At 39.3% G+C, this 23,928-nt stretch overlaps 1 protein-coding gene across 7 annotated transcripts in view; it reads right to left on the bottom strand.

The window, feature by feature from the left end:
- The window catches only part of LOC309491192 (NACHT, LRR and PYD domains-containing protein 12-like), a 293,341-nt gene that overhangs the window by 95,852 nt on the left and 173,561 nt on the right, over positions 1–23,928 (bottom strand). Inside the window, exons 2-6 of one of the 7 annotated variants that reach the window (XM_082160625.1) lie at positions 17,100–17,354; positions 16,141–16,409; positions 14,776–14,820; positions 12,839–14,657; positions 12,335–12,508 (exon numbers count right to left, since the gene is read on the bottom strand). The exons of 4 other annotated variants lie outside the window; for them this stretch is intronic. In XM_082160625.1, the coding sequence (XP_082016751.1) occupies positions 12,335–12,508; positions 12,839–14,657; positions 14,776–14,820; positions 16,141–16,396 (2,294 nt within the window). In that variant the 5' untranslated portion in view covers positions 16,397–16,409; positions 17,100–17,354. The remainder of the gene's footprint in view (positions 1–12,334; positions 12,509–12,838; positions 14,658–14,775; positions 14,821–16,140; positions 16,410–17,099; positions 17,355–23,928) is intronic. 2 more of the 7 variants (XM_082160626.1, XM_082160624.1) reach the window with 2 other exon arrangements.

Below are 23,928 nucleotides of genomic sequence, written 5' to 3'. Positions count from 1 at the left end.
TGCAGCAACAATTTTGGCAATCATCAATCTGGTGCACTTTGAGAGTTAAAAATGAAAAGCTCAAAGAAACAAAGAAAAATTCAAACCTCTTTTAGTTACAGTGTCAGTCTACATTACACTACATAATAATAATAGTTATAATATGAATCCCATGATAGTAATAGCCATATATTGTAAAACAAATGCACTGAAAAATAAAGGAAACTTTCATAATTAGTTTTGTACTAATTTCTATACTTGAAAGAGTATATTTCTATACTTCACATTAAAGATATGATTGGGCCAGTCCAGTGTCAATCAAGAAAAGAACCAATGAGCCGCTGATCTACGTGTTTCATGGTTTCATGGGGTGTCAAAAAAAAACTAATGCTGACTTTTTTTGACCAATGCATTACACCGGCACTAACCCATGCGCCGCCAATTAAGCAAAACAAAACGAATGGGCCGCCGATGTCACATGCCTGTCTTGTCTTGTGCTGCACATGGGTGTTTTGTTATTTTGAGCCATGTGCTCGTGTCTATTGTCTAGCCCCTCCCATCTTGTTATCTGATTATTGGTTTATTTGTCCCACCTGTCTGTCTCGTTACCCTCCTTTGTTTGTTCCCCTATTTAGCCTCCTTGTGTTTGTAGTCTTGTGCTGGTTCGTTGTCCCAGTTTCTTGTTCCTGGAGTCTCTGTGTTTTGAGTTTTTGTACCTTGTCTGAATGTCACTAATAAATTTCCTCTGCATCTGTATCCTCGTCTCATGATCATCTATTCCGTGACAGAACGAACCAGCCAAAATGTGGATACAGCAGAGTGAGATTTTTCCTCAGGGAGAGGAGAAAGGATCCTCTATTTCCTTGCTGGAGTACTTCGCCAGGTGCGCTCAAAGGACTATGGAGGAGGAGAGGACCACTGCAGACGGCAGTCAGCGGAAAAGAAAGCCATCACCGCTGGTCCCGAAACGGAGGAGAGGGAAGAACCCCTCCGTGACTGTTCCGGTGGTCCCGGTTCCGGTGGTCCCGAGTACGGTGGTCCCAGTTCCGGTGGTCCCAGTCTCGGAGGTCCCCGTGCAGTCTGAGGTAGACAGAGCAGCTGAGACTCTGTTGAATTACTTTGAAAGACTATACAAGATCCTAGAGTTTCCCAGAACTGTTCACGTCACGTCTGCCGAGCCTGTGTCTTCGGACAGGATGGCCGCCATCGAGCCTGTGTCTTCGGACAAGATGGCCGCTGCCGAACCGGATCCAGTGTCTGCGGACAAGATGGTTGCCGCCGAGCCTGTTCACGTCACGTCTGCCGAGCCAGTGGTGCCAGTTCCAGTGCCTGAGCCGGTGGTGCCAGTGCCTGAGCCGGTGGTGCCAGTTCCAGTGCCTGAGCCGGTGGTGCCAGTTCCAGTGCCTGAGCCGGTGGTGCCAGTTCCAGTGCCTGAGCCGGTGGTGCCAGTTCCAGTGCCTGAGCCGGTGGTGCCAGTTCCAGTGCCTGAGCCGGTGGTGCCAGTTCCAGTGCCTGAGCCGGTGGTCCCTGTTCCTGAGCCTGAACCGGAGCCGGTGGTATCTGTTCCTGAACCGGAGCCGGTGGTATCTGTTCCTGAACCGGAGCCGGTGGTATCTGTTCCTGAACCGGTGGTGTCTGAGCCGGTGGTGTCTTTTCCTGAGCCGGTGGTATCTGTTCCTGAGCCGGTGGTGTCTGAGCCGGTGGCGCCTGTTCCTGGGCCGCTGATATCTGTTCCTGAACCGGTGGTGTCTGAGCCGGTGGTGTCTGTTCCTGAGCCGGTGCCTGTTCCTTGGCCGCCCGAGGGGTCGTCTCCGCCGTGGCCGCCCGATGGACTGTCGTCTCCGCCGTGGCCGCCCGATGGACTGTCGTCTCCGCCGTGGCCGCCCGATGGACTGTCGTCTCCGCCCTGGCCGCCCGATGGACTGTCGTCTCCGCCCTGGCCGCCCGATGGACTGTCGTCTCCGCCCTGGCCGCCCGATGGACTGTCGTCTCCGCCCTGGCCGCCCGATGGACTGTCGTCTCCGCCCTGGCCGCCAGATGGACTGTCTGCTCCGCCCTGGCCGCCAGATGGACTGTCTGCTCCGCCCTGGACTCCCGAACTTTGTGTTCCTCCCTGGCCTTCTGAACTGTCCATTCCCCTTGTCCCGCCCTGGTCTGTCCCTCCCGTCCCACCCTGGTCTGTCCCTCCCGTCCCGCCCTGGTCTGTCCCTCCCGTCCCGCCCTAGTCTTATGGAGCTTCTGGTAGCCGCTCCGTAGGGAGGGGGTAATGTCACATGCCTGTCTTGTCTTGTGCTGCACATGGGTGTTTTGTTATTTTGAGCCATGTGCTCGTGTCTATTGTCTAGCCCCTCCCATCTTGTTATCTGATTATTGGTTTATTTGTCCCACCTGTCTGTCTCGTTACCCTCCTTTGTTTGTTCCCCTATTTAGCCTCCTTGTGTTTGTAGTCTTGTGCTGGTTCGTTGTCCCAGTTTCTTGTTCCTGGAGTCTCTGTGTTTTGAGTTTTTGTACCTTGTCTGAATGTCACTAATAAATTTCCTCTGCATCTGTATCCTCGTCTCATGATCATCTATTCCGTGACAGCCGATGTACGAGTTTTATGGGCCGTTAAGACAAAAAAAAAAAAAAGTATGAGATGTATCGGCCCAAAAAGCACGTTGGCCCACCGGGAATCTCCCGGTAGTCCCGATGGCCAGTAGCCCACATGCCTGGACGTCACACTTTAAATCCTACCTGTAGCCTTTCACCATCCACTTATTTAGCTGCTGTCACATCAATTGACATGCCATCTCCTTTTCCCTCTTTATTTTTAGTCCCCGACAGCTTTTTTGCTATATCCATCTTTTTCAACGATAACTCACTAACGTTACTCGTTCCTGCTCGCTCAGCGCTCACGGCGCCCGCGCCCGCCCCCGCCCGTCCGCTCGCGATTTTTAAATTATTATTTAATTCCTATTTTTAACAACATGAAAAAGACTATTCAAACATGACATTAAAATATAAATATAAAAAAATTACAGACATTTCTTGGGGGTGCTGGGCAGGTGCTATGGTATGGCTATTATAGGGGGAGCTACAGCACCACCTAGCTCCTCCCTGGCGCCGCCACTGGTTGTAGTCCACAAAGTGCTCTCACACAAAGTCTAACCGTATCAAACTTCTACCCGCTAAATTGTAGCATTCTTCACACGAAAAATTATATTAAAAATTCACAGACAACATATGTTCACATTCATGGCAAAATTCAAACGGGACCAGAAAATAATTATTTTCTCACATTCACTTGCATTGACGATTTTTCAACCTAGAGGTCCAGTGGGGTTAGCGGAAGGGGCGGGACTTACCAGCTCTATTACCTTCATAGTCTTTGCCGTCATCTATTCTAACGGAGAAATAATGTAACTTCTGATACAATTATACTAAACAAATTGTGTCTCTGTCTTTAAATTAATTCAGTTATAATTACAAGTTCCTTACACTGGTTTCACACTGCACGCGTTAGCAGCGCGAATTCTTTTCGCTGCCGATGTTAACAGGTTAGAGCATTCACACAGCGCGCAGAGCACACTCACTCACTCACAAACTATGGCAAGCCAAGTGGTTCAGAATTACGCTATAGATTAATCGCGTTTACAGCCAAACGCCGTCAAATACGGCGTTTTAAACCGTATTTGACGGCGCAAGATACGCCATTGTAATTACAAATGGCGTAAAAATGACGTCAGTCGTATTCGATGCCATTTTAGTGTGCATGGAAAGCGCCGCTTTTTACACCGTTCATCTCGCCATATGACGCCGTAAAAAGCGCTGTTTTGGTTGCACAAAGTGCATGTTATTTTACGGCGTTTTGCTTTTAGTATAATGAGACACGCCCACTGATTTCCACAGCCAGTAAGTTTGAACTGTTCTCTCCCAATCAATGATGAACTGAGTCAGACCAGACCAATTCGGCACGGATAATTTAATCCAATTCTTATGCTCATAAGGAGTTTTTAAACAAGGAAAAGAATCCAGGTCGTTTTAAGATGGCCAGAAGAAAATTCATTTTCAAACATTGTAGTCTTGTAGTGTACGAGACGATAATCAGCGTTCCTTTTTCTTTGCCACATTACATATTTTTGCATCGTTGTTGTTGTTGTTGTTTTAAATGAATGAATAGGCTACATCCCAGCTAACAGACTTTTGTAATAAGAACGTTCTCCAAATATTCAGTGTTGGTTCTGGGAACGTGAAAAATATCCAGTTTTCTTGACGTTAGAGGAATGTGTTTTAAAAGGTGTAATGTTCCTCAAAAGTTCTTTCAACTTAATTTTGATTTAAAATTCAACATTATAGGAACGTTGATTTCTAACATTCCAAGAACATAAAAATGTCCAGTTTCCTTAATGTTAAAAGAATGTTATTTAAAGGTTAGTCTGATGTTCCTGAAACATTCTTTCAATCATCTTTCAAAAGAGTAATAATAACACAAACTTCAACTTTCTTTAGCCACAGCCTTATGCTGGGTACACACCAAAAGATTTTTTTTACATATTTTCAAGATTTTCAAAATGTGATAGACCACAAACACGAGTACAAAAAATCCTAGATTTGCTCCTATTAGTGTGTGGTGTGCCCTGAAGATAAGACATTAACTCTCTGAAGATCTGATTAAACAACTCCACAAACAGCATTACCAGCTTCACTTATTAGAAACCAGACTGACTTTATTTCTGTCAGACGTCTACAGAAGATCTTATTGAGAATTAACAGAGGTTTAGATGTTGATGTCTTATTGAAAATGTTTCGTTTGAGGTCACCATCATGGAGATCAGTGATTGCTTTAGTTGGGCTCTTGACCCTTGGCTTTCATCAAGTTGGTGCTTTATCAGCAATTGGGGTTTATTAAAATATACATTTCTTAAATATCTGTATTGGCTTAACTCGGCACATTTCCATCTAAGTGCTGAGTAACACAAAATATTGATATAACCGATAGAATGCCCTATGAATTTGTGTGTTTTAAAAGTTTGAAAAATATCAGACGAATGTATTTTTTGCCATTTCTAAAAAATGTGTCAGGTTTGGTAGGCCTCTCCTTCCAGAATTAAATAGTGTTCCAATTTTTTACTTAAATTCGTGTTTTATTCATATTACATTGATTATATATTCATTAAATAACATTACATTTCGTTATATCCAATATATTTTTGTAATATGAAGATTAAAAATATATTGCCCTTTCGATCGTCCAGTTCATAGTGAAATAAACAACTTGAAAAAAAGTCAACCGTTTGTGAGTAGGCTATAGAAGTTCAGTCTGAGTACAAAGCCGTTTTTTAAATCCGAATTTTGAAATAATTTCCGTCATTTTAAAAGATAAAACATAAGGTACAAGGGGAGCAAACTCAGCACAGGGAGCAAAAAATTTAAATAACATTGTTATTTCTTTCCCACATTAGAGTCATTATTCTTAAAAGAAATGTAAATTATGCTTGCAACAATAGCTGTAGGGTTATTGGCCTGGATGAGTGTGATTGGCCTGATATTGTGTCCCCGACCGGCATTAAATAATTCAAAGAATATTTGTAAATATTCGTGGCTTGAAAGAGTTGGAAAATTGACAGTTCTGTCGATGTTTTGCCCAGGCAGGGTTAGTTAAGTAAAACTAAAACTATTAAAAACATTTATGCTAATCGAAATAAACCTGAAATAAAGGAAAATATAACTATTAGTTGAAAAAACTTAAACTAAACGGAAATTAGAAAGGTTTTCTTTTATTAACAAACTGGATTCATTTCGGGGGTTTTTTCCTGCGACCCGACACGATCATTCTCCATTCATTAATCGACAAGATTATGTTAAATTAAAATTAAATTAAATTAGAATGAACAACTGTGACCCATTAAAAATAGCAAAACATTTTTTCCAGGGGTTTAGTTTTAGCCTGCATGTACAAATAGCAGTAACAGAATAAGGGGATTCATCATCGTATTCACCTGTAGCGCTTCTGTGAATGGAGAAAAAACAGGATAATCCAAAACTCTATCCATAACTCTTATGGATTTAAAAATAATTTTAATCCATAAAATTAATAACTCTTTAGGAGCAAAAGAATTGGATTACCACAAATGATCCATGCCGAATTGGTCTGGTCTGACTGGGAGAGAACAGTTCAAACTTACTGGCTGTGGAAATCAGTAGGCGTGTCTCAGTATACTAAAAGTAAAACGCCGTAAAATAACGTGTGCTCTGTGCAACCAAAAAGTGCAACTCTGTGCAACCTCTTGCGCCGTCAAATACAGTTTAAAACGCCGTATTTGACACCGTTTGGCTGTAAACGCGATTAATCTATAGCGTAATTCTGAATCACTTGGCTTGCCATAATATGCACACACACACACACACACGTAGAGGAGCAGAGCAGAAGCAGCATTGCTTCGATCATTTATTTTTGCTGCGCCGCTCAAACTGAATTAAAGCCACAGTGCATTGTTCGATCAAAATTGATCTGACTGACATGAAAAATAACATATTTCACAATCACCATATGAAATTCAGCGCTGTGAAAATAAATTAAATACTGGAAAACACATCATTGCCTGGAGTTTTTGCCCAAACTTTAAAGGCCTGATTAATTTATTAAAACTAGAAGTATATCTTTAAGATTAGCCTACTTTTATCATGTAAACTATATATGGAAGTAAAATAATGCCAAATGTTCTTGAAACAAAAAAAGCCTGTTGAATTGCACTACTTGTAAAAATATGCATTGCATTAACCCTGCTTGCATTTTAATGCATTGTATTTTTAGGGCTTGCATTTTTATGGCCTGAAATTCAGTCTGGTTGAATATTTAAGCTGTGAATATTTCAATTCAAAACATTTCAAACACATTTTCATTATTAAAAATTCAATAATCCATATTCACATTTCATAGTTCACTTCCAAAATATCTAAACTGTTTAAAAAAATACAACCTAAAATATTCAACAGGCAATTTCCGTTCCATTTTATTTCGCTTTGCAAATTCAGTGGTTCAAATTCGACAGAAATTACTATGTTGACATCCAGGAACTGCAGGAAAAGCAGTAGATTACCGAGCATACTCTCCATCTGCTGTTAGTCGATCTCACCAGCAGATGGTGCAAAAGCGCGTGTTGTTGACGAAGACCAGCAACAATTAGAGCAAGCCATTCATTCATAAAACTAATTTACAGCAATGTAAGTGTATTTGTGATTATTATGACGGCAGTTTTATGTTAAATTCAGTGTCTTCACGGTTACTTTTCCTGTGTAGCCTACATGCATCTTTCTATACCGTGAACGAGATTATAATGTTATTCCCCGATGCGGATATACAGATCCAATGTTACATTTTTGAGGTTGACATATATTTCTCTTGGTTGTTTAGTTGCCTTAACTTTATATTGTGGCAATGTTCTGCATGCAGGCTATTAGGGTTTCCCTCAATACTTAAGGATTCCCCTGCTGGACATATAAAATGCTTAACGTAGCTTAATGGACTAATTACAGTGATATAAAAGACCAAACTTGCAGGCAAGCAGATGGACTCAGAATAACGCGCAAAGCTTAATGCTGAGCGTTTCCCAGTGATAGACTGGCATAAAGTTGGCTTGACGTTGTACATTCGCACATTTAGGGACCGTCTCTAAAGTGTATACGACATTGGTATACACGTTTCTAACTTAAATAGCATTTGAAGAGAATGATTTACAGTCATAAAACCAACTGTAAAGTGTTCATTTAGTGTCAGGCATACTGCACACCCTTTGGATTTTTGATATTTATTCAAATAAATTAAAGTTTGCTATTGAAGTTAGAAACGTGTATGCCAATGTTGTATGCAACTTTGGAGACGGTCCCTAAATGTGCGAATGTCCAATGTCAAGCCAATTTTGCATTTATTAGGCTACATTTAGTCATTTAGCTCAGTGGTTCCCAATCCTGGTCCTGGGGACCCACAGCTCTGCACAGTTTGCATGTCTCCCTCATTTAACACACCTGATTCAGATCATCATCTCGTTAGGAAAGAGCTCTGAACTGAACTGGGTGTGTCAGATAAAGGAGACATACAAACTGTGCAGAGCTGTGGGTCCCCAGGACCAGGATTGGGAACCACTGATTTAGCTGACGCTTTTATCCAAAGCGATTTACAGTTAAACTAACAATAGGAGGACAACAATATGCAAGTGCTATGACTCTTCCCAGTTTAAGCTAATGCAATACACGTATAGGCATACTATACTATATATATACAGTGGGGAGAACAAGTATTTGATACACTGCCGATTTTGCAGGTTTTCCTACTTGCAAAGCATGTAGAGGTCTGTAATTTTAATCATAGGTGCACTTCAACAGTGAGAGACAGAATCTAAAAAAAAATCCAGAAAATCACATTGTATGATTTTTAAATAATTAATTTGCATTTTATTGCATGACATAAGTATTTGACCACCTACCAACCAGTAAGAATTCCGGCTCTCACAGACCTGTTAATTTTTCTTTAAAAGGAGCCCTCCTGTTCTCCACTCATTACCTGTATTAACTGCACATGTTTGAACTCATTACCTGTATAAAATACACCTGTCCACACACTCAATCAAACAGACTCCAACCTCTCCACAATGGCCAAGACCAGAGAGCTGTGTAAGGACATCAGGGATAAAATTGTAGACCTGCACAAGGCTGGGATGGGCTACAGGACAATAGGCAAGCAGCTTGGTGAGAAGGCAACAACTGTTGGCACAATTATTAGAAAATGGAAGAAGTTCAAGATGACGGTCAATCTCCCTCGGTCTGGGGCACCATGCAAGATCTCACCTCGTGGGGCATCAATGATCATGAGGAAGGTGAGGGATCAGCCCAGAACTACACGGCAGGACCTGGTCAATGACCTGAAGGGAGCTGGGACCACAGTCTCAAAGAAAACCATTAGTAACACACTATGCCGTCATGGATTAAAATCCTGCAGCATACGCAAGGTCCCCCTGCTCAAGCCAGCGCATGTCCAGGCCCGTCTGAAGTTTGCCAATGACCATCTGGATGATCCAGAGGAGGAATGGGAGAAGGTCATGTGGTCTGATGAGACAAAAATAGAGCTTTTTGGTCTAAACTCCACTCGCCGTGTTTGGAGGAAGAAGAAGGACGAGTACAACCCCAAGAACACCATCCCAACCATGAAGAAAGGAGGTGGAAACATCATTCTTTGGGGGTGCTTTCTGCAAAGGGGACAGGACGACTGCACCGTATTGGGTGGAGGATGGATGGGGCCATGTATCGCGAGATCTTGGCCAACAACCTTCTTCCCTCAGTAAGACCATTGAAGATGGGTCGTGGCTGGGACTTCCAGCATGACAACGACCCCAAACACACAGCCAGGGCAACTAAGGAGTGGCTCCGTAAGAAGCATCTCAAGGTCCTGGAGTGGCCTAGCCAGTCTCCAGACCTGAACCCAATAGAAAATCTTTGGAGGGAGCTGAAAGTCCGTATTGCCCAGCGACAGCCCCGAAACCTGAAGGATCTGGAGAAGGTCTGTATGGAGGAGTGGGCCAAAATCCCTGCTGCAGTGTGTGCAAACCTGGTCAAGAACTACAGGAAATGTATGATCTCTGTAATTGCAAACAAAGGTTTCTGTAACAAATATTAAGTTCTGCTTTTCTGATGTATCAAATACTTATGTCATGAAATAAAATGCAAATTAATTACTTAAAAATCATACAATGTGATTTTCTGGATTTTTGTTTTAGACTCCGTCACTCACAGTTGAAGAGTACCTATGATAAAAAAATTACAGACTTCTACATGCTTTGTAAGTGGGAAAACCTGCAAAATCGGCAGTGTATTAAATACTTGTTCTCCCCACTGTGTATATATATATATATATATATATATATATATATATATATATATATAGAGAGAGAGAGAGAGAGAGAGAGAGAGAGAGAGAGAGAGAGAATAGAATAGAAGAGGAAAAAAAGTGTTAGTATTAATTTATCAAGTGTTGATTTTATGCCATCTGCTTGCCTGTAGCCTATATAGTAACCTACAGCCTACATTCCCAATAAGGTGCAAGTTTGGTCTTTTATATCACTGTATTAGTCCATAAAGCTACATTAAGTGTTTTGTCCCGACGGAAGGGGAATCCTTGAGTATGAGGTATTGAGGGAAACCGATTATAATCCTGTTCATGGTAGAGAAAGCTGATGACATGTAGGCTACACAGGGAACGTAACAATGGAGTTATTGAATGAAACATAAACACAGCTTTTGTGTCTGTATCATCTTTTCCGCATATATACTGACACAGGTAATCATTTTCATGTTATGAATGAATGGCTTGTTCTAACTGTTGCTGGTCTTCGTCAACAACACGCACTTTTGCACCACCTGCTGGTGAGGTTGACTAACAGCAGATGGAGAGTATGCTCGGTAAAACTACTGCTTTTCCTGCAGTTCCTGGATGTCAATGTTGAATTTACTGTTGAATTTGAACCACTGAATTTGTGGAAGCGAATTTGCAAAGTGAAATAAAATGGACCGAAAAATGCCTATTGAATATTATAGGTTGTATTTTTAAACAGTTTGAATATTTTGGAAGTAAATTATGAAAGGTAAATATGGATTATTGAATTTTTTATAATGGAAATGAGTTTGAAATATTTTTAATTGAAATATTCACAGCTTAAATATTCAACCATTTTGAATTTCAGCCCATAAAAATGCAAGCCCTAAAAATACAATGCATTAAAATGCAAGCATGGTTAATGCAATGCCTATTTTTTTCCAAGTAGAGCAATTCAACAGACTTTTTTGTTTCAAAAACATTTGGCATTATTTTACTTCCATAACTATATAGCCTACAGCATGTTATATGCATATGTGTGTGGGACAGAGGGGAACACGGTCGCATCATAGCAGAGTATTCTGCCAATCATAAATCAAATTCAGTTGCTATTTATTTTTAAATATAATAATCAACACTCACATAACAAATTGTATGCAAACATGTAAACTGCACATAAGGCATTTTTGCACTGACTTCTAAATTTAAATATAAAATTATGTATTTACTCCAATTCGTTGTTTAAATATAATCATTTACACACTGGCTGTCATTTTCATGACATATATGTTAAACATACATTAAATAATCAAGACATCACTAACAGGTTAAATAAAATATAATGAATATGTAGGCTAATATAGTGCATATATTTAGCGAAATAGTACATTTCTCTGGCGAACAAGCTCACATACACTGAATGACTTGCCTGAGGTAAATGTAATGCGATGTGGGATATTCTTTAAAAGCTATTTTACTGATGTCTTTCCGCCGTTGAAACACTGGTTGATCGAGCGATTACACAAGATATAATATGATTCAGTAAGTTGTACTGTATCTTTCAACACACGTACCTTCAGGTGTTCATTCATGTTTATTATTTTTTTGGTTATTTTTTTTTATGTTCTTTGTAGCGTATTGATCTGTCCATCTTAAATACATTTTTGGTGATGAGGATGAAATGGGAAGGGAGGAGATGGATGGATGACAGGTTTTTGTTTAAATAAAAAATGAATGTATGAAATACAAATGTTATTATACATATATACTATATATATATATATATATATATATATATATATATATATATATATATATATATATAGCTGTGACGTAGTTAATCTGGTTTATTTCTTTTTGGCTAGTAGAAGTTCTGAATGGCCGGTAACTTAAAAAAATAGCCAAATTGGCCGGTGAGTGAAAAAGTTAACTTCAATTTCAAACCCTGTAAATATATATATAAATACACAATATTTGATTTGCACAATTTGTTGTATGATATAATACGTCCAGATTAACTAATAACAGAGAAATGCCACTTTGTTAATCTTAGAAATGTACAGCAAGATTTGACGTCATCTGTCATGCATGGGCATAATGGGGAGAAAACATCCCTATTGCAATACATGCTTCCTTGACTTCATCATCATCATCTTGCTTACAGTGATACACTTTATTAATAAAATATACAATGTACAGGCAAATAGATGAACCCAGAATTTGAACGCAATGTGCAAAGTTTTATGTAAATTGTTTCCCCATAGCAAACAATTATAAAGAAAAACAATTAACATGCAATTAAGCGCATAGTATTCAAATTCTGGGTTCATCTGCTTGCCTGTATATTAAGCATCATCAATGCGGTGTGTACTGAGTTTGATATATTAAAATCACTGTCTTTGAGCATTAAGGCATGTTAAGCATTTTCATGTTAAGCGTTTTATAATGTCATACTCTGTTTGTAGTGGATGAAATACTGATGAGGGTGCTGTATAAGAATGAATCTCAAACCTCAATATCTTCAGCTGACAGTTTAGGCTCTTCAGTCCATCAGAGAGCAGCTTTACTCCAGAATCCTTCAGGTTATTGACACTCATGTCCAGCTCTTTCAGGGGTGAGTTTGGTGTCTGCAGGGCCAAAGCCACGGTTTCACAGCAGGAGTCATCGAGAGAACAGGAGGAGAGTCTGTAAAAACAGGACATTTGTCCATGGCATGTATTGTGTGTTCATCTTGTAGGAACAGTGTTTGTAGTAACAGTGATATGTTATGTCATGTTTGTGAAGATTCAAGCTTTCTGCAAAAATATAAATGTCATATATGCTAGAACTGATGTGACAGTCAAGTGAAAATAACGTTCAAATTGATGTCTATAAAACCACTGTTTAGTAAATCCATTTTAGTAAATACAGATTTTACTCTCTAAAATCAGTAAAAACATGATACTTTACTCTGCATCGTACGCTAAAACTTGATTTTCAGAATTAAAAACTTTGATTAAACAGCAAGTTTCTTACTCTGCTTTTCTACAGCATCTCACAGCTGGCAGGAGATTAATGCGGCCTCCCAATGATGTCTTGTTCCTCAGATCGAGCTCATCCAGCACCTCCTCTGACATCAGCTGTACGTAAGCCATCAATGAGCACATGGAAGACGAGAGCTCTCTTTCTGGAGATGATCTGAAGTATCTTTGTATTTCTGTATATAATGAATTGTCATTGAGCTCCAGTAAGCAGTAGAACAGGTTGACTGAAGTTTCAGATGAGATGTTCGTATAGCTTTGTAATTGTTCTTTAATGTGTTTGGTTATTTCTGTGACGCTGTCTTTGCTGTCTTCAGTGTGTGTGAACAGGCCTCTGAGCAGTTTCTGATTCGATTCCAGTGAAATGCCCAGCAGAAACCGTACAAACAGGTCTAAATGTCCTTTCTGACTTTGCATTGCTTTCTCAACAGCCTTCTTTAGTAAATCATGTAAAGCAATATTTTTGTCTGGCTTGTCGATGTTGTCAGGCCTGACCTTGAATTGTGTTTCTTCAAGGAAAAACTGCAGCTCGTCCATGTTCTTGTTCAGGTAGCAGAGGAACACGTGCACTGCAGCGAGGAACTCTTGAACACTCAGATGCACGAAGCAGAAGACCTTCATCTCATGAAGTCCAGCTTCTTGCTGAAAGATCTCAGTCAGCATTCCTGTGGACTCAAAGTCTTTACTTACATCAATACCACATGCTGTCAGATCTTCCTCACAGAACACTATGTTTTCCTTCTTCAGTTGTTTAAACGCCAGCTTAGCTAACTTCAAAATCATTGTTTTATTGGAATCTAAGAGCTTGGTACGATCTCTTTCTGTTTTTCTGTCATGCTTCTGGCTCTTCATATTCATCTGTATCAGCAGGAAGTGGATGTACATTTCAGTGAGTGTCCTGTTGATGTTTTCTGCATTGTTCCCAACGGGGACGTCCTGAAGAACAGTGGCTGTGATCCAACAGAACACGGGAATGTAACACATGATGTAGAGACTAAGAGATTTCTTAATGTGTGAGATCATTCTGGACGCCTGAGTCTGATCTTTGATTCTCTTTCTGAAATACTCCTCCTTCTGCTGGTCAGTGAATCCTCGCACCTCTGTGAACAACCCTACATACTCAGGAGGGATCTGATTGGCTGCTGCTGGTCGTGATGTCACCCAGACGTGAGCTGATGGAAGCAGAGACCCATTCACCAGACTTGTAAACAGTCCATCTACAGATAATTGATCCTCAACACTCCTTTCAATTTCACGGTCAAAATCCAAAGTCAGTCGACTCTCATCCAGTCCATCAAAGATAAACGCAAGCTTACAACTAAATATCTTAAATATCTTTGCTGTTTCCAGTTTCTTCAATTCTGGATTAAATCTCTGTAGAAACTCATGCAGACTGATCTCTGTGTCTTTAATGCAGTTAATCTTTCGGAATGGAAGCAGGAAAACACAGTCTATATCCTGATTGGCTTCTCCTTCTGCCCAGTCCAGAATGAACTTGTGCACTGAGACAGTTTTTCCAATGCCAGCGACACCTTTGGTCAGCACAATCTTTTTCTTCTTATTTTTTTTCAGACTAAATACATCATTGCATTTAATTGGCCTGTCCTGTGATTTATTGGGTTTATTGGCTTTATAAATCTGCAGAATCTCATGTTCTTGATTGACTTCTCTAAGATCCCCCTCCGTAATGAAGAGTTCTGTGAAAACATCCTTGAGATATGCTTCATTTTCCTTTTTACCCTCAAAAATGTGCTCTACTTTCTCCTTCATGTTCATTTTGTGAGTTTTCAAGAATTCCTGCAGCCGAAAATCATCTGTTATGAAAAAATATAAATAAACAGGAAAAGGTGTGAACAAAACACAAGAAAATTATACAAAGGTTTTTAATTAATTTTTGATACCGCTGTAAGGACTCATCTATGGTTAATTCACCTTGATTTCTTTGGCGTTTCTTCGCTGGCTCTAATGATTCTTGCACTGTGAAGAGAAAGAAAACAATGAGACTTTATGTTCATCAATGTTTCCTGAAAAAGGATCTGCATTGTGTGTCAACACTTTATTAAGCAGCAACTATTAAACTATTAACTAAATATTAATATAAGAATGATTTCTGAAGGATCATGTGACACTGAAGACTGGAGTAATGACGCTGAAAATTCAGCAGTGAAACTTTACTGTTATGACAACATAGGATTTTAAAGATATTTAATTAGAAAACAGTTATTAAGTTGGCTTGAAAAAGCTCTTTATTCTTCTTCTTTAATTTACTACAAATTTTCTAAATGCATCTCCTCCTAGACTTTTCAAGCTACATCCACCAAACTCAGACTGCTAGACCTTGTGGGATTACACATTTACACTACACTGTATTGGGCATTCAAGGTGAACATGGTGGCATCAATTTAGTGATTAGATTTAATATAGTTTCGAGTGAGGGGGTTTTGTCAGTCTTTGATCTTCCTACTGAGAGTCTTACAATGTGTAAATTTTTAGTCTTAGTTCTCGTGACCAGCTGATTTTTATACAATGAGGGGGTTAATAAAGGCCTTCTGAAGCGAATCCATGGGTTTTTGTCCATATTTATAATAGCTATAATAACTAGCTTCCAGCAGACGGCCTTACGCAGCGATTTGCGGTGAAAGAGTAACCCCTGACCTGACACATGAAGCATTGATGAACGCGGAAGCGCAGAGGATAGAGCCAAACAAAACACCGGTCACGAATTAGAAATGAGAAATTTTAAAGAGAAATGTCAGAGGATTACAATATAAGAGAAGAGGAGCTTGAGCTTATTGCTCAGCCCTATTTGTTTAAACCGCTAGAGGCTAAACACACTTACGATACTCCTACATCCTACGTCATACATCGCATCAGGAGTTACTCTTGTGGTGCAAGTCGACTTGCACAGTATGTGTACGGCCGTCTGCTGGAAGCTAGTTATTATAGCTAATAAAGTTTTAAATATGGATATTTTTTTATTACACAAACGCATGGCTTTGCTAGCAACACCCTAGCAACCACCCTAATAACCCTAGCAACTGCATAGCAACACCCTGTCTGTCTTTATGTTTGTCTATCTATCTGGCTGACTGGCTTTTAAAACTACTAAACTAAAACTTAAAACTATTACAAACTGAAAACCTTCAAACTTCAAGCTTTTAAAACTACATTTTTTTTTTTTTTTTTTTTTTTTTTTTTGCTTTTTAATCTAGTTTTAAATTGTAATATTTTAACAATTTTTTATAATTAAATTCAGCCTTGGTGAACAATAAGCTTTTTTCAAAATAAAAATATTACAGTCAGTGTAGTTGTTCTGTAACTCTTCAGCCAGCCGGTTCTGGTCCATCCCCCTCAGGATGTTCAGTGTTTTCTCCACAGCTTCTTCTTCTCCAAAATGGTTAATCATTATATCCACTATATCAATGACATCAGCATCCTCCAGTTTACCAGCTCCAATGGATCCATCTTGTTTTAAGCGACTCCTAAATTTCTTCAGATTGTCTTTTTCCAGCTCTTCTAGAGTATTTTGAAGCAGCTCTAAAACAGTTGCCATCGTCCCTCATGGACTGTTGGAGAAAAGGAAAAGGGAAAAGTATTTAAATAATTTTGCTTTTATAGCAGAGATCTATGCAGTATGTGCAAATAAATGTGTGTAACGAAATGACACTGTGGCCAGGTCAACTATTATGAAGCATTTTTTAAACATTTAGACTTTCACTTTCGGTGGCCGAATTTTATTTTTTCTATCTAGGCCTACGTGAAATTCTGCATCCATTGTACGATTTATTTATTTATTTATTTTTCCCCTCGGAAGGGCAACGTGAGTCGAGAAGGGCATATGGGCAGTTGCCCGGGCAACCTGGGCAACCTGAGAAACCCCCCTGTGCACGTCCCTGCTTGGAAGACTTGTCTTTTACAATTCAGACCAGACTGGAATAAAAATAAAAATAATGTGACACTGAACATACTAAAAGTTACAATAGTTATTGTGAATAATAACAATTCAAACAAAAAATTATCATTAAAGGAAAAAATAGTCAGCAGACACCAGATACACTCACTCACTCACTCACACACACACACACACACACACACACACACACACACACACACACACACACACTTAGACATTCAGAGACTAGTTTCAGACTTGTAAAATGCATTAAAGCTCTATTAGTTGAGCTGCATGAATCTTCTGTGATCACTGGAAACATGACACAAACTTTGTCAGTAAGTTAAGATATTTCCTAACTTACCTTGAATTATGACAATATTTGCAGATGTTTCTTTGTCCTCCTCTGAAATGGAACCTCGATCATCAAAAGCACTGAACTCCCTTTCACTTCCGTGTTCTCATGAAGAACTGTGTGTTTTTCTGCTGAACTGGGTTTTTTTTCTGCAAGTTTGTCTCATAGTTCATTGTGTTCTATAATCTCTAAGGTAAAAACTCGCTTTTAAATGTATAAAACTGACTTTTATACCAGGTGAAGCGTGGAGATCCCTGTTTACACCTTTTATTAGTGTGTAATCTCATTTAGTTTCAGTTTAAAGGGATAGTTCACTTTGAAATTAATTTTTGGTATGTTTTAGCTTACCTCAAGGGCATCCAAGATGTAGGTGTCTTTTTTTCCGCAGTAGTTTCAATTTTGATATTTTTAGGTCAAACCGTTCTTGTCTGTCAGTCATATAATGCAGGTCTATGGTCACTGTCTCAAAACACAAGCACAGAGTCCAAATTAAAACAATTCCCCGTCGTCCAAATTAAACAATTCCCCATCGTAAGTACACATTGATGGCCTAAGACACGAAACGAGCGGTTTGTGTGAGAAAACGAACAGTATTTATATAGTTTTTACCTCTTATACGCAGCCATGTCGAAGTGATCTGATCTGACGTGTGCGCAGACTGGTGCAAGTCGGTTGGTTGAGAGCGGCATTTGGGTGAGTGGCGTTTATGTTGTCATTTCTCCGCTGGTGTCTCATTCGAGCCGTATAACAATCTCGAATTGTCCCCCTTTTATACCAAATCATGACATTGAAAAGGAACTGTTGAGATTTGGGAAAATAGCTAGTGGAATTAAAATGGTTCCACTAGGATGTAAAAACGAGTCACTGAAACATGTCACGTCTTTTAGACGACAAGTGTTTATGTTTTTAGATTCAAATTTCCTTTCGAGTCATGTATGAAGGCAAGTCCTACATGCTTTATGCAAGTACCGGGAGTTTAAAATGTTTTGAATGTGGTGAAATAGGACACAAAAAAAATGCGTGCCCTCGTAAAACGAACACTGAAAATAATGAGTCAGACAATGGAGAAGCTGAACCGAGTGGGTCAAATGATAAAGCAGGACCGAGTGGGTCAAATGATAAAGCTGGACCGAGTGGGTCAAATGATAAAGCTGGACCGAGTGGGTCAAATGATAAAGCAGGACCGAGTGGGTCAAATGATAAAGCAGGACCGAGTGGGTCAAATGATAAAGCTGGACCGAGTGGGTCAAATGATAAAGCAGGACCGAGTGGGTCAAATGATAAAGCAGGACCGAGTGGGTCAAATGATAAAGCTGGACCGAGTGGGTCAAATGATAAAGCTGGACCGAGTGGGTCAAATGATAAAGCAGGACCGAGTGGGTCAAATGATAAAGCTGGACCGAGTGGGTCAAATGATAAAGCTGGACCGAGTGGGTCAAATGAAAAAGCAGGACCGAGTGGGTCAACTGAGAATGATGGTGAGAGGGATAGTGCAGTTAGGAGTCTAGATGAAACTGAAAAGGGAAATGCATTAGAAAAAGGAACAAAACACAGAATAATCAGGATGTAAGATGTGAAGAAACAATTAATCTTGGTATTTGTGGTGAGAGAGTGGAGGAAACTGAGGTGAATGTTTCTCAATGTGAAGATGAAACTGGACACAGGAATGATCATGAAGGCGCTTCTCAGTGTGGTGATGATCAGTTATATACAGTGAAAGAAATAAACGATTTCTTGGATGAAACTTTTGGAAAGACTTTTGATGTCAAGAGTTTTTTTCCTGATGTTGAAAGATTTGTGAGATCGGCAGTTAAAATACAGAAGAGTGTAGGATTTGAAGAATTGAGCCGAAGGAAAAGATTTAGACTGAGAAAAATTGTGACAAAATTACGGAAAAAGTAAAGAATGTAGTAAAAAGAAATATACGTAATGGTTAGGTCACAAATGGTGTTTTTTTCTTTTTGCTTCCTACTGATTGTTTGTCTTTCTTTTTTTTTCTCTTTTCATGGAGAGCATAAAAATAGGGACAATTAATATTAATGGAGGAAGGAATAATAGTAAGAGAGCTGCTTTGTATGAATTGATTCAAAACAAACCTTGTACCTTAGATTTTACACTAGACCGAAATAGTGAAGAACCGTATCCTCAGTCTGCTGATTCATTAAAAAGTATTATAAGGAAATATGACTTATCTGATGTTTGGAGGGAAAAACACCTAACAGTAAAACAATACACATGGGTTAAAGCCTCTCATGATTATATTAGTGCTGCAAGGTTGGATAGGTTTTAAGTAAAAATAATTCTAATAGGGTTTTAAAAGCTAATATTTTTCCAAATGGTTTTACTGATCATCATTTGTGCATGATTGAAATGAGTTTAAAAAAGTCACAGCGTTCTAGTTATTATTGGCATTTTAATTTGAAATTATTACATGACTCTTTATTTTGTGAAAAGTTTGGGCTATTTTGGTCTAAGTAGCAAGAGCAAAAAAGTGACTACGAAGATTTAGGCAAGGCAAGGCAAGGCAAGGCAAGTTTATTTATATAGCACATTTCATACACAATGGCAATTCAAAGTGCTTTACATAGAAGAAATTAAAATAATGAAAAGAAATAAGAATAATTAAAACAGTTTAGAAAAATAAAATAAAATACAGTACTTTTAAAAAATAAAAAAGAATATTTATTATAGATCTTTCTTTCAAAGGATTCCCTTAAGACTTAAATCTTTCAACCTTCTTTTAACCTTCAATGGTGCAATGGTAGTGCAATGGTGGGAGATTGGAAAAGCACAAATAAGAATCTTTTGCCAGAACTATACAGCCCACTCAAACAGACTTGTAAAGGACACTATCAAAATACTTGAGAGAGCGATAACTGAAATCGAAGAAGGAATTATTGAAGAAAATTCAAAAGAAGTGGATTTATTAAGAGAAAAAAAGACTGTGTTGGCGTCCCTGTTTAATGAAAGAGCAAAAGGTGCTTTGATAAGAGCCCGTTTTTCCTCAATACGAGAAATAGATGCTCCGAGCTCTTTCTTTTTCAACTTGGAGCGGAAAGAAGGAGAAAGAAAACTCATGTTACATTTGAAACTACCAGATGAAACTTTAACAACCAATCCAAAAGAAATGAGAAATCATGCAAGGAACTTTTACACTGATTTATTCAAAGCAAGAGACTGTGACATTAACTGCATGGACGATCTATTAAGAAATTTGCCAAAGCTCACCGGCGATCAGAGACAATGGCTTGATGCCGATATCCAACTGGACGAAATATCAGAGGCGGTAAAGAAACTTTCTAATGGCCGGTCCCCTGGCATTGATGGACTACCCTCTGAATTTTACAAACAATTCTGGGCTCTTTTAAAAAATTATGTATTTAGATTTTCTCACAGGAAAAATGAACTGCCAACTAGTTGTAGAAGAGCGGTTTTATCTTTATTACCAAAGAAAGGTGACCTTGGACTGTTAAAGAACTGGAGACCAGAAGCTCTACTGTGTACTGACTATAAGATTCTAGCTAAGTGTCTTGGAAATAGGTTAAAACATTTTTTAGAGTATGTTATTAATGATTTTCAGACATATTGTGTGCCAAAAAGAACAATAATGGACAATCTGTTTCTTGTGCGTGATATAATGAGTTTAGCAAATGCTGGTAATGAGGATGTGTGTTTTCTGTCAATTGATCAAAAGAAGGCTTTTGATAAGGTGGATAATTTTTATTTATTTGAAACTCTTAAAGCTTTTGGTTTTGGTGAGAACTTTATCTCTTGGATTAAACTGTTATACAGTGGAGCTTCTGCAATGTTAAAGGTTGGAGCTGGGCTAAGTTGTCCAGTCTTGGTTCAGAGAGGTATAAGACAAGGCTGTCCTTTGTCAGGACAGCTGTACTCTCTAGCAATTGAACCTCTGCTATGTAAACTCGGGGAGAAACTGCAAGGGTTTCTAGGTAAAGGGTGTGAAAACAGGCCAATCACTCTTTCGGCCTATGCTGATGACATCACTGTTTTTATTAGAAGTGAAACGGATGTAGGGAATTTGAAAAATGTTTTAAATGTTTACGAAAAGGCTTCATCAGCTAAAGTAAATTGGGAGAAGAGTGAAGGATATTTATTAGGAGATTGGCAGGGAAGGACCCCTCCTGTGCTTCCAGGGGGAGTTAAATGGGGAAGACAGGGTTTGAAAATGTTGGGAGTATTTTTAGGAACAGATCAATATAGGCAGAAAAACTGGGAGGGTATGGTGGAGAAAATGTGTGACCGGTTGTCTCGATGGTCGTGGGTGCTGCCCCAGCTATCGTATAGGGGCAGGGTATTGGTCACGAACAATCTGGCTGCATCTGCATTATGGCACAAAATGAATGTTCTGGATCCCCCAGAAAGTGTGGTGGAAGAGTTACAAAGAAAGCTAATTGACTTTTTCTGGGATGGACAGCATTGGAAAAAATCTGCTGTACTTTTCCTACCTATCCAAGAGGGAGGACAAGGCCTAATGGACATTAACAGCAGAATAAAGACATTCCGACTTCAAGCAGCACAAAGATTGCTGTATGCGGAGCCGTGCTGGGCTGATACGGCGTGTGCTGTGTTGAGGAAAATGAACATTTTCAAGTATGATGTGCAATTGTTTTTAATCAACTTGGCCAACATGGACTTGAGGAATGTTTCCCCTTTCTACAAGACAGTTTTAAGAGCATGGACCTCAACGTTCATGGTCAAGAGGGTGCTCTCAGATATCGGACCCTGGACAGAGAACGAACCACTTTTTAATAACCCGCTGATACCAGCACCGGCACTGGAGCCCAGAAGCATCCAGAATGTAATGGCAAGAGCGGGGTGTACAAGAATTGCTGACCTAAAGACTGGTGAAAACTGGAAAAGTCCAGAGGAGATGTGCAATAAGACAGGTATCAAGTCCATAAGGGTAATGAAGAGAATAATGGATGGAACTCTCTCTGCATTGCCTTCTGTCTTCAGACAAAACCCAGAGGAAGACGAGGTTCCTGAACAGAACTGAGGGAGTCTTTTTCCCCAAGTGGAAGTCTCAGCAGCGGTAGATGAGGAGCCAGAGGAAGGTTCTCTTCTACATTTCAGGACTCCTGTGCTGGAAGGTTTCGAGACTGTCTCAAAAAAGGCCATGTACAATATTTGTGTGAAAGTTTCCCATTATAACGTGCTCAAGGATTGTAAGGAGACAAAGTGGTCAGATTTGTTCGGGCCGGACTCGTCCCCTAGAGGATGCTGGAGGTCCCTATACAAACCTCCTATAGAGAAACGCACGGCGGATCTCCAATGGAGGGTTGTTCACTGGGCGGTAGCTACAAACAGGCACGTGGCACACATTGACCCCACTGTAGGGAAAGAATGTCCTTTTTGTGGCACTGAGGAGTCAGTAGATCATTTGTTTTTAAATTGTTTAAGGTTAAGAGGATTGTTTCAGATCTTAGATGGGTGGGTCAGAGATTTTGGGGTAGGGTTCAATAATTAATTTTTCATTTTTGGACCAAAATATGTTGCATCAGACAGGAAAAGAATCTCATTAATTAACTTTGTGGTTGGAGGAGCCAAGATGGCAATCTGATTAACACAGAAAAGGAAACTGAAAGGAGAGGGGGAAGTAGGTCCTGAGGTGGTTTTAAAGGCACTTATAGCAACTAGAATCAAGGCAGAGTTTGCATATTTTAAACTAAGGAATAATATGGACAGATTTGTTGAAATTTGGGCTTTGAATGATGTTTTGTGCTCAGTGGATTTTGAAAATGAGCTGGTGTTAAATTGATGAGTTTTTTGTGTAAAAAATAAATAAAATAAAAAATTGTATCCAATATTTTGTAATGTTTATAAGAATGGTTGAGTTTTTGAGTGGGTATATATGTGTATTTATCAATGTACATCTGTGAAAAATAGATGTTTATGAGGAATGTCTATATTGTGTAAGTAGAAATATTGTTCGGTCTGATATATTCAGCTGAATGTTGCTGATTATTGAGTCTCAACATGATTAGATTCAAGAAGTAGTTTCACATTTTGTTATAATCTCATTGTAAGACTTGTCTTTTACATTTCAGACCAGACTGGATTAAAAAGAATAAGGTGACACTGAAAATACTAAAAGTTTCAATAGTGATTGTGAATGTGAAAATTACGAGTAATGAAAAAAAATAGTTTGACATTTTCCCAGTATCCAGTTATTCTAGTTATTCCAGTTGTGTACTATCTGAAGCACCAGATACACACACACACACACACACACACACACACACACACACACACACACACACACACACACACACACACACACACACACGCACACTCTCTCTCTCTCTCTCTCTCTCTCTCACACACACACACACACACACACACACACACTCACTCACACACACTCTTTCACACACACATATGAAAGTTATGAAATTGACGTGATCTAGAAGCTTTATTCAGTGGATGAAACTGTAAAGACTGTAATCTGACACTCAGAGACATTAGTTTCAGACGCGTAAAAGTCATTAAAGGTCTATTAGTTGAGCTGCATGAATCTCCTGTGATCACTGGAAACATGACACTTAAACATTGTCAGTAACTTAAAATATTTCTCAACTTGAATAATGACAATATTTGCAGAAGTTTCTTTGCACCTCAATCATCAAAAGCACTGAACTCTCTTTCACTTCGGGTTAGGGAATGCCTAATGCCTAACCCTAACGTGTTCTCATGAAGAACTGTGTGTTTCTCTGCAGAACTGGTTTTTCAAACTATGTGAGATGAAACTGTGAGAGAAAAACATCCATTCAGGGAAACAAACACATATCTGTGTATTTCCATGGAATCTTTCCATTCA

This window comes from Leuciscus leuciscus (genome assembly GCF_965113295.1).
Source record: "Leuciscus leuciscus genome assembly, chromosome: 25".
Classification (NCBI taxonomy): Eukaryota; Metazoa; Chordata; class Actinopteri; order Cypriniformes; family Leuciscidae; genus Leuciscus; species Leuciscus leuciscus.
The sequence above is the reverse complement of the archived record's forward strand: the minus strand, read 5'-3'. Positions and strand labels throughout refer to the sequence as shown.